The sequence below is a fragment of the Oncorhynchus masou genome, chromosome 10 (assembly GCF_036934945.1).
Source record: "Oncorhynchus masou masou isolate Uvic2021 chromosome 10, UVic_Omas_1.1, whole genome shotgun sequence".
In the NCBI taxonomy this organism is placed as follows: domain Eukaryota; kingdom Metazoa; phylum Chordata; class Actinopteri; order Salmoniformes; family Salmonidae; genus Oncorhynchus; species Oncorhynchus masou.
The window spans coordinates 13,434,708-13,446,056 of NC_088221.1; the positions used below are offsets into that span (position 1 = coordinate 13,434,708).

The 11,349-nt window shown below is 41.4% G+C and overlaps 2 protein-coding genes across 8 annotated transcripts in view; both read left to right on the top strand.

Moving 5' to 3' along the window:
* Nucleotides 1–4,549, top strand: part of LOC135547170 (plakophilin-4-like) — a 115,650-nt gene extending 111,101 nt beyond the window's left edge. For 6 of the 7 annotated variants that reach the window (XM_064975899.1, XM_064975904.1, XM_064975903.1 and 3 more), the window contains 3 exons: nt 91–222; nt 1,230–1,303; nt 3,437–4,549. In XM_064975899.1, coding sequence (XP_064831971.1) covers nt 91–222; nt 1,230–1,303; nt 3,437–3,691 — 461 coding nt within the window. In that variant the 3' untranslated portion in view covers nt 3,692–4,549. The remainder of the gene's footprint in view (nt 1–90; nt 223–1,229; nt 1,304–3,436) is intronic. The other variant, XM_064975901.1, reaches the window with a different exon arrangement.
* Nucleotides 4,550–5,463: 914 nt separating this feature from the next.
* Nucleotides 5,464–10,480, top strand: LOC135547172 (death-associated protein-like 1 homolog). The gene is made up of 4 exons (XM_064975906.1): nt 5,464–5,617; nt 9,372–9,471; nt 9,652–9,715; nt 9,940–10,480. Exons 1-4 carry the CDS (start codon nt 5,551–5,553, stop codon nt 10,063–10,065), a joined length of 357 nt encoding a protein of 118 aa, XP_064831978.1. The 5' UTR covers nt 5,464–5,550; the 3' UTR covers nt 10,066–10,480.
* Nucleotides 10,481–11,349: the final 869 nt, after the last annotated feature.

Below are 11,349 nucleotides of genomic sequence, written 5' to 3' on the forward strand. Positions count from 1 at the left end.
AGCCATTTGGGACGTTGCCCTAGATAAGGACACAAAGACGGTTCAATTAAACGTTTCATCCTTCTCACCTCCGTGTTGTGTTGTTCACAGCTGGTAGTGCCACCTCTTCTCCTGCAATACTGGGAATCAAAGAACACCGTTCTGATTATCAGAGGGCACCGTCAACTATGCAATTTTATAATAACCAAGGGGACAACAATGTACATAAATATCAATATACAGGTAAGCGATGTGCGTATAGAATTCTCATGATCTCAGAATTATTACTGTACATAAAACACAGTCTATCATGTGAGACTTTGGAATGTGATTGAGAATGTGTCAGCCATGTACACCAGACTGTGGTTAAAGTATCCCCTAGGGTCATTTTTACTTCTATGTAGGCTGTAATCTATTTGATCTCCCCTCACCACTCCCAGGAATCACATTCCATGCCCCCTCTCCCTTAGCTCTCCCCCAGCTCCACCACGACCACCCTATCTCCCTCTTTCTTATCTCTCTTATTGGGAGCTGGAGGCTCTTGGACGATCGGCTAAGTTCAAAAGAGCACTTGAGCCTTTTTGTTGTGTTTAAGTGGGTCTGCTGATCAATAGAGTTGCTGGTCCACCAGCATTGTGAGCCGCTTGGCTGTGCAGCCACTACAAAGCGGCCATTGTCAGTTGCCCTGAGAAACAGTAGGGCTACTTCCCAAATGGCACCCTGTTCCATATGTAGTGCACTACTTTTTGACCAGAGCCCTGGTCAAAAGTAGTGCACTGCATAGGGAATAGGGTGCTATTTGGGACGTAGGCTAGGTATGCAGTGCACCCAGACTCGCCGCTGCCAGACGGACAATCCTCAATGGGGCGCTGAGTAAACAGAGCTGCAGCCTCATCCACATTAACCCCGCCTACCCCTCCTGTCTACCCAGCCACACTCCCTGGGCCAGCCATGAAAACCCAGAATGCTGGGAACAAAGAGTGGAAAATGACTTTCAGGATTCCTCTGGCTTGAAAATGGGCCAAAGAAAATACCATCCCACAAGCTTTGCAAACAATAAGACACTGGTGCCCAACCATTTGACTGTATGTTATTAGTCTGTTCTGTCCAGCATAGCTGTATCTGACCGTTATATAGAGATCATGCCTAAGGGAATGTGTGGAATGGGATATTTGACACACTGTACGCTAACAAGTCAAGTTCATGGCGAAGCTGAAGTTATACCATTATGTTGTGCATTTCTCTGCTAGGGACTGGAAAGCCACCGCCATATTACATCGGCTCTTACCCCTCGCCTACAAGAGAGGACCCCAGAAGAACACAGGTAAATACAATACAGACTCTAAATCAGTCCCTCCTGGTCGGACATCCATCTCCATCTGGGAGACATCCATCATATCAGCCATTGTTTGAGTTAGAGGGGATGTGACTGCTGTGAGAGGGAAGGGCTGGGTTGTCTGAGGCACCTACAGTGCCTTGCGAAAGTATTCGGCCCCCTTGAACTTTGCGACCTTTTGCTACATTTCAGGCTTCAAACATAAAGATATAAAACTGTATTTTTTTGTGAAGAATCAACAACAAGTGGGACACAATCATGAAGTGGAACGGCATTTATTGGATATTTCAAACGTTTTTAACAAATCAAAAACTGAAAAATTGGGCGTGCAAAATTATTCAGCCCCTTTACTTTCAGTGCAGCAAACTCTCTCCAGAAGTTCAGTGAGGATCTCTGAATGATCCAATGTTGACCTAAATGACTAATGATGATAAATACAATCCACCTGTGTGTAATCAAGTCTCCGTATAAATGTGCCTGCACTGTGATAGTCTCCGAGGTCCGTTAAAAGCGCAGAGAGCATCATGAAGAACAAGGAACACACCAGGCAGGTCCGAGATACTGTTGTGAAGAAGTTTAAAGCCGGATTTGGATACAAAAAGATTTCCCAAGCTTTAAACATCCCAAGGAGCACTGTGCAAGCGATAATATTGAAATGGAAGGAGTATCAGACCACTGCAAATCTACCAAGACCTGGCCGTCCCTCTAAACTTTCAGCTCATACAAGGAGAAGACTGATCAGAGATGCAGCCAAGAGGCCCATGATCACTCTGGATGAACTGCAGAGATCTACAGCTAAGGTGGAGACTCTGTCCATAGGACAACAATCAGTCGTATATTGCACAAATCTGGCCTTTATGGAAGAGTGGCAAGAAGAAAGCCATTTCTTAAAGATATCCATAAAAAGTGTTGTTTAAAGTTTGCCACAAGCCACCTGGGAGACACACCAAACATGTGGAAGAAGGTGCTCTGGTCAGATGAAACCAAAATTGAACTTTTTGGCAACAATGCAAAATGTTATGTTTGGCGTAAAAGCAACACAGCTCATCACCCTGAACTCCCCATACCCACTGTCAAACATGGTGGTGGCAGCATCATGGTTTGGGCCTGCTTTTCTTCAGCAGGGACAGGGAAGATGGTTAAAATTGATGGGAAGATGGATGGAGCCAAATACAGGACCATTCTGGAAGAAAACCTGATGGAGTCTGCAAAAGACCTGAGACTGGGACGGAGATTTGTCTTCCAACAAGACAATGATCCAAAACATAAAGCAAAATCTACAATGGAATGGTTCAAAAATAAACATATCCAGGTGTTAGAATGGCCAAGTCAAAGTCCAGACCTGAATCCAATCGAGAATCTGTGGAAAGAACTGAAAACTGCTGTTCACAAATGCTCTCCATCCAACCTCACTGAGCTCGAGCTGTTTTGCAAGGAGGAATGGGAAAAAATTTCAGTCTCTCGATGTGCAAAACTGATAGAGACGTACCCCAAGCGACTTACAGCTGTAATCGCAGCAAAAGGTGGCGCTACAAAGTATTAACTTAAGGGGGCTGAATAATTTTGCACGCCCAATTTTTCAGTTTTTGAATTGTTAAAAAAGTTTGAAATATCCAATAAATGTCGTTCCACTTCATGATTGTGTCCCACTTGTTGTTGATTCTTCACAAAAAAATACAGTTTTATATCTTTATGTTTGAAGCCTGAAATGTGGCAAAAGGTCGCAAAGTTCAAGGGGGGCGAATACTTTCGCAAGGCACTGTAGATAGCACCCAGGGAGAGGGAAGCTCAGTTCCCTCCTTCCACTCCCTCTCAGACTGGACAATCAGGATATTGCACCCAACCCTGTATAGCCATGCAGCTTGAGTTTCAATACACTTAGGGGCCATTTCCCGGACACAGTCCTCGACTAAAAAGCTTTTTTTTTAAATTGAGATTCTCCATTGATCTTGGTTTTTAGGACTAGGATTAATCTGTGTCTGGGAAAGCGCCAAAAGAATGTGAGTTAATTTCAACCAAAAATGACCCATAAATCAAACAAACACTGGACTTCAAAGTAGATATGTTCCCACTTTTCACATAAACAGACCTGATTTAGCGTTGCTCCTCTCGTCTCCACAGCAGCAGGTGTACTACACCGAGGAGCCGAGCAGGCGGAACTACGACACCTACAGAATGTACCTGCAGTCTCCGCACGGCTACGAGGAACCCTATGTGGAGGAAGTAGTCACCTTCCCCCCCACGGCAGACTACAGCTCTCAGTCGCACGGCCACGGACTCAAATCCACCACGAACTACGTGGACTTTTACTCCACCACCCGGAGGCCTTCCTACAGGGCGGAGCAGTACCCAGGCTCACCAGACTCCTGGGTATAGGGACTCCATCTTTGGAACCCATCTGATGAACTCGTCCATGAACTTTTATTTGTATTTGTTAAAAAAAAAAAAAAAAAAAGTGAATCTGAATGTGGGGGTGGAAGCGATGGCAGATGGAGAAATAGAACGTTAGCCAAAGAAAGAAGGAAATCAAGGAATGTGGTTGTTGTTTTAAACGAAGAGGGAATCATGCAGTGGTGTGTTTGGGGAATGGTCGGCATTGGACATCTTTGTGAGCGGCGTTCTGCTCGGTCTAGATGTTAGTTTTTCTTTTGGAAACCCGTTGCTGTGGTAGCATGGTGAAGGTGTGGGATATGTGACGGAAGGTTTGTGGTAAAGAGTCAGATGGGGAATGTGTATGTGTATGTCTGTAGGCTAAAATGGATCATGAACTCATATCTGTAAAAAAAAAAAAAAAAAAGTAATCTAAAGATGTTAGTTTGTACAGAGGGATCACATTGTATTTGTTCTTAATGTTGAGATTGTGTATGCCATGGAGTGTTGTACATTTTCGTCATTTAATTGTAAATACAGAAAATAAATGCCACATGGTTGACGCTCATCAGCACTGGTAAAGACTTGTGCCATGTCAAATCTATATTATAGATCTATAAATGCAGTATATGAAGAAGGAAAGAGAGGTGGGAAAAGATTACATCATAACACAAACTTGCAAAGTTAATAAAAGTTGACTTTTGTTTTTTTTCAATGAATTGTGGAATTGCTGACATTTTTGTGACTTTGCAGATATTCTCTTTATTTTTCCATTTTCTGTGCTGGACCTTTCATGGGATGGTTCACTGCCATTTTCTTTGCACACCAACCAACAGAAATAAATGTGAACGTTTGGTCCATGAAGAGCTCTACAACTCCTCCCTTCTGTTGCTCATCCTCTCGTCTTTGCATGCATAACATAGAAAAAGAAGGCAACGGTTGCATCCCAAGTGCCACTCTATTCCCGTACATAGTGCCACTCTTCTCCCTACATAGTGCACTTCTTTTGACCACGGTCCCCAAATGGCATCCTATTCCCTATATAGTGCAATACTTTTGACCAGAGACCTATGGGCCCCTTTTGACCAGAACCATATGGACCCTGGTCAAAAGTAGTGCACTGTATAGGGAGTAGGGTGCCATTTGGGAAACAACCAACATGATAAAGAATTATCAGACACTCAGCATTTTCTTTGTCTTATTTCAAGACTAGACAATAGACCTTTTCAGATAAACACTTTAAAAGTTGTTAGAAGTGACAAAAAAGACTGACAATGCAGGCACTGCTTTTTGCCAGGATATCAAGTTGTTTTAAACAATTGATTCCATAAATAGCAAGCATGTTCCACTAAGATAAATGTGAGATGAGTTCTGTTCAAAAACAATCTGTTGCCCCTCCCTGTACTCTCGGTCATTCATAATGTACAGATCTTTAAAAAGTCAGATAGCAATATATATGCTCTACCCAACCTGATGGTGAATTACCATATTGCTTACTTCTATCCTGCTTTATTCCGATCTGCAAACACAGAGGGGAGTGGCTGAAGGTTGTTTTTGAACGAGGCAATAGTGTTGTATTAACGACAGGATTTGTAAATAGGAAATATGATTAGATCATAAACATCTTCAATGCGCACCACAGACACAAATGCGCCAATTGATCTACTAAATAAAACAATGTAACTGTTTGAGGCTGCTCACGCCATATGTCTGGTCCACTCGTGTGGAATAAATGAGTGCTGCAGTCCCATATGCTGATGCTTGCTTCCTGCATCAGCTACGTCATTCTCCTTTCAGCAGTATAAAAGCAACGGAGTTGGTATTGTTCTAGTTTGTGTTCTGTTATTGTTGTTCAGAAGTCAAGAATGGTTCAGCTATCTAAATCTGAAATGAGAGAGAGTCTTGAATTGAAGGCTGGCCATCCTCCAGCAGGTATATTGTCGATTAATTCACACTAATTCGTAATTGTCACTGAACTGCGTATTTTCTTTGTAAAACAATGTGTTCGATGTAATGGGTTATTTTGAGGAAGTAAGTGGGGTCCACATTCAGTGTATTTACCATATAGGTCTACTCTTCCTGTTGAATTGATTTTTGTTTTCGTCTTGTGCGAACATTGTTACAGTTCTGCTACAGTGTTGATACGCACGCTCAAATCTCAAGTGCGTAGGTGGTAAACTAATAAAATATGGAAACTCAACGATTGCATGCAGTAGTAGGCCTAAATGCTCTCATCCTTGCTACTTATAATTGTATTTATCGTCACAATGCGGTATGGAACTTGAATCAGTGTATACTATAGCATAGCCTATTGTTCAACCGTGTTACATTCTGTGCTCGAGGGACAGGGTGGCCAGCACTGAGGTTCATGTAGTTAAGTGAATATTTCCCAATGCAGGTTCTTGCTTGTACATATGTTTTTGAGTCATAATCACAGTCAAACTGTTTATTAAAATGCTAATTAACGGCATTATTGCGATGCCGCCGTACTTCATGAAGGCTAAATGTCTATTGGCAGTGTTTGGGACGCTACCAAGTGCTCTGAAAATAGTTTTCCAAGGTACCAGGTCCTTCACACTGGAAGAAATTCATTAACACTAAAAATACCCTTAAAGATGCACTTTGCAGAAATCACTCAGACATTTCATGGTTGCTAAAATTCTAATAGTTCGCCTAATTTTAAGTTTGTGACAAAACAAGTATAGTGTAGAGATTCAGTGTACCATCTAAACCGCTGTGAAATATATGATCCATAACCCCAAATATTGTATTTTTAGGTGTTTGAAGCTGTCGTACAAAAGTAGAAACTTAAACAGAAAGCATAGAAATAGAACATATCTCCCGCTTATAGACTAGGTGTCATTGAGAATTATATCTATGACTTAATTGTGTTAGGTCGACACAAGTTACATTGTATGTAGGAAAAAGTAGTTCACTACATCCAAACTACAAAACAAATAGAAAATCTGCCATGTCAGTTTACAAATTGCAAGAATAGATCACTCTGGAGTCCGATATTAAGAGACTGTGTAATTTGGTGTCTTTAACACAGAATGAGGCAGTGTTTCAAGTAAGAATTAGGCAGGTCTGATGCTGAAAGGGAATTATTGCCTAAAGTGTAGTTCCAGTATTTGGCTTCATGACAAAAGTAATTAACTACTAAAAATGTTACCAATGCTGAACTATAATATAAGCACAACATGCAACAATTTCAACAATATCACTTAGTAAAAGTTCATAAGGAATTCAGTCAAATTAAATAAATGCATTAGGCCCTAATCTATGGATTTTTACATGACTGGGCAGGGGCCCACCCACTTGAGAGCCAGGCCCAACCAATCAGAATTAGTTTTTCCCCACAAAAAGGCTTTATTACAGGCAGAAATACTCTTCCGTTTCATCAGCTGTCTGTGTGTCTGGTCTCAGGCGATCCCGCAGGTGAAGAAGCTGGATGTGGAGGTCCTGGGTTGGCGTGGTTACACGGGGTCTGTAGTTGAGGCCGGTTGGACGTACTGTCAAATTCTCTAACATTACGGAGGTAGCTTTAAATTCTAGCAACATCTCTGGTGGACATTACTGCAGTCAGCATGCAAATTGCGCGCTCCTTCGACTTGAGACATCTGTGGCATTCTGGTGTGACAAAACTGAACATTTTTGTGGCCTTTGTCCCCAGCACAAGGTGCATCTGTGTAATGCTATTAAATCAGCTTCTTGATATGCCACACCTGTCAGGTGGATGGATTATCTTGGCAAAGGAGAAATGTTTTCTGGGCAATTTTAGTTCAGCTAATTAAACAAGGGACCAGCACTTTACATGTTGCCTTTATATTTTTGTTCAGTATAGATTTGAGTTCAACTACCACCAAGCTACTGCAAAATGTAATAACATTATTAGTTGAATATATGTACAGTGCCTTCAAATTATTCACACCCCTTGACTTTTTCCACTTTTTTGTTACAGCCTGATTTTAAAATGGATTAAGTTAGATGTTGTCACGGGCCTACACGCAATACCCCTTAATTTCAAAGTGGAATTATGTTTTCAGTCTTTAATAAAAAATAATGATAACCTGAAATGTTTGCATCAAGTATTCAACCCCTTTGTTATGGCAAGCCTAAATAAGTTCAGGGGTAAGAATGTGCTTAAGTTGCATGGACTCCCTCTGTGTGCAATAATGGTGTTTAACATGATTTTTGAATGATCTCATCTTTGTAGCCCACACATACAATTATCTCTGAGGTACCTCAGTCGAGCAGTGAACAAAGGCCAGGGATGTTTTCCAATTCCTCGCAAAGAAGGGCAATCATTGGTAGATGGGTTAAGAAAAAGACTGATCCCTTTGATCATGGTGAAGTTATTAATTCCACTTTGGTTGGTGTATCAATACACCCAGTCACTACAAAGATACAGGCTTCCTTCCTAACTCGATTGCTGAAGAAGCAGGAAACCACTCTGGGATTTACGATGAGGGCAATGTTGACTTTGACACAATTACGGTGTGTAATGGCTGTGGTAGGCGACAACTGAGAATGGAACAACATTGTAGTTACTCTAACCTAATTCACAGAGTGAAAAGAAACCCTGTACAGAATGAAAGTATTCCAAAATATACATCCTGTTTCCAATTAAGCAAAACTGCAAAAAATGTGTAAAAGAAATTAATTTAAGGATAAAAATGAACTGAATAGAGCTAAGCACAGGCATAGTCCTGGAGGGGGTGGGAAACCTGGTACAGTCTGCTTTTCAACAGACACTGGGAGACAAATCCACCTTTCAGCAGGGCAATAACTTAAAACGCACAGCCAAATATACACGGAGGTTGCTAACCAAAATTACTTGAATGATCCTGAGTAGCCTAGTTACAGTTTTGACTTAAATTAATGGCAAGACTTAAATGGCTGTCTAGCAATGCTCAACAACCAACTTGATCGAGCTTTAACTTTTTTTTAAAGAATGTGCAATATTGTACAATCCAGGTGTGCAAAGCTTAGACTTACCCAGAAACTCAGTTGTAATTGCTGCCAAAGGTGATTCAAAAATGTATTGACTCTGGTGTGAATACTTACGTACATTTAGAAAACATGTTTTCACTTTGTCTCTTGGTGGTGCGGGGGTGAATCAAGTGGAGTGAATACTTTCTGAAGGCACTGTAGTTCACTGCCTGTTGACTAGACTTATGGCGTGACATGATGTCCCAGAAAACAAGTTCTGGGGCCATATCAAGAGTAGGAGCGCTTTGCCCTACTCTGAGATGTGCTTCATACACATGGACTCTGAAAGGGACTCTCAAATGAAATTATTTCTCTGATCAGAGCTGCACATTGTTTGGCTATAAGCACTTGTTGCTTTGACAGGATGTGGGTAAAGTATATTTGTTTTGATTAACCCTGCCTCTTGCAAGCAGCTGAGGAAAATAAAAAGACAATGCTTAACTGTGGTCTCACTGCCAGTGCCACCTCTCTTGATCAGTCTACCAACGTCAGCACTGATATTCTCACAATCTACTTCTATATTGAAGTAGACCAACTGGTATTACAACATGCACAGTTGTTTAGTCTTACATTAACTCTGACTAGTTTTAACTCCTTTCTGAACAGGTGAGAAGGATGTTGTATTTAATGCTGGATTGGCAAAGAATGAGAATGTTAACTATTTATTTCAAACTGTTCCCCTCTGGCTCCACAGTGAAGGCTGGGGGGAAACGAGTGGCCAAGAAGAGTTATGAGGAGAGTCATGCCACCCACCATGTGAACCCAGAGAGGGAACACAAGGTTCCCAAACCCAGGTACAGTTCAGGTAGTCCCTACCTGTTTAATTCCATTAGGTACTTAATGAATACCACCATCTACAGGGTCTCGCTGATTGACGGAGCTTGGATGATGTATTTTTTTCAACATTTAAGAGAACATCAGGAAAACCTTTAACTGCAATCTTGAGTTTCTTTAAACATGTCATACTGTTCTAGATCTGCAGCCACCTCCAGCCGAATGCAGCTAGTCAGTGTCTTGATGTCAGGGACACTTGACAAGGTAAGGATATCTGACTTAAAATAATGGCTGCATTCGTGTCCCACAAGGGTTGGCCAAGAAACTGGTTTAGCTGTAAACTACAATCATTTGGCTTCATTTGTAATGATCATGCAAGTCAACATTTACTGATAGCCTACCTACTACAGACTGGCATAGTAAAATAGTTTTATTCCAGATTGCTTGGTCAGCCATGATTTTATAAAATTATTTCTTAATTGTTTCAGTTGGGACATGACTTCCCAGAGACCCCAGTAAGTGTGAAACACAGCAGACTCAGACCTGCTTTGGAGAAGGCACACTCGCCAGCTTTCAAGTCTACCTTCTGCATCCAGCAACCGAAAAAGTTCTGAAGCAACACGTGTTGAAGTTGCCTGAAGGAAACATGTGAAGTCAACTGTGAAAGACTAGCAGGAAGGTTTAGTTACATGCATGAGAGGACCAACATGAGATGTCAGAAAAGATTTGAATGTTTAGTGCTCTAGAATCCATTCATCTACTTTGAATTGGTTGCACTTTGTAACTGCTTTTAGTTGAGAAAGTGGGACTTTGTCGGGATATGGGTGGTGTTCTGCTTACTACAAACCAGCATTTACTGTGCCTTTTTATTAATGAGTGTATGCAAGTGAACTAAAACGTACATGGTGGGGATTTTGGAATTGGTATGTTGTATAAGATGGATGTCTGACTGTTTCATCCGTGTCTGTTTTTCACAGTGAAAAGCTTAGCATTTTGTTTACGGCTTGAATAAAAAAAAAGTTGCATGGCGTTAGAAACATGTCCTTTTTGTTTTATGGTTAACAAGGTTACCATTTATAATCAGTTCATTGAATAGCTCGGTTGAAAGTGTTTATCATGCTGCAAATTTTGTCGCGACCACAGGTTGGTGACAAGTACATTATCAGCTTGAAGGACATGGTTTTTTTTTTTTCTTCGTCTTTATGCGTCACACTTGTATGTCGTGTTCAAGACAATTGGGACAACTCTGAAATCTTTGACTTCAGTGAGTTTACGTCAACTGGCAACTGGTGGGGGGGGGGGGGATTCCAAGTTAGAAACTCTGCTCATCCTACCTGAAGATCAGATGTCATGACTGCACAATTGCCAAAGGTCTTTGGGGGTATTTTCCCTGTTGTGAGGTATTTTCTGTCTCGCTGGCCTCTCCTATTGACAGGAGCCATTCTTCCACATGAGCTTGAACACGCCTACATTTCCATAATCTACATACTTTAGTCATGTTATTACAGCATACAATACCATGGTTTCTGAGAGTGAAACTTACTCTGGCATGTCTCAGGGAAGCTTTGCCTCACTGTCTCCACAGAAACTGACCCACAGCAGACTGTCTTTGAATGGAAGTGCTTTGGAAGAAGTTCTCGGCATGTGTGGACCTCTCTTTATAGTGCACTCACAAAATATCTGAGGCTGACCCCAGCAAAGCACTGAAGACTTCTTCCAGATCCACCATAGAGTATCTAGGGGCTCTTATCTGATATTAACCTAAGTAGTGCTCCACTCTTATTGGGTAGTTGGCTGTTTTATGATAGAAACAGGCAGCGAGTCTCTATGAAATTGCTCAAATTATATCCTAAGCATTTGTATGATGTCTACACAGTTTAATAATTTTCTTCCTGGCA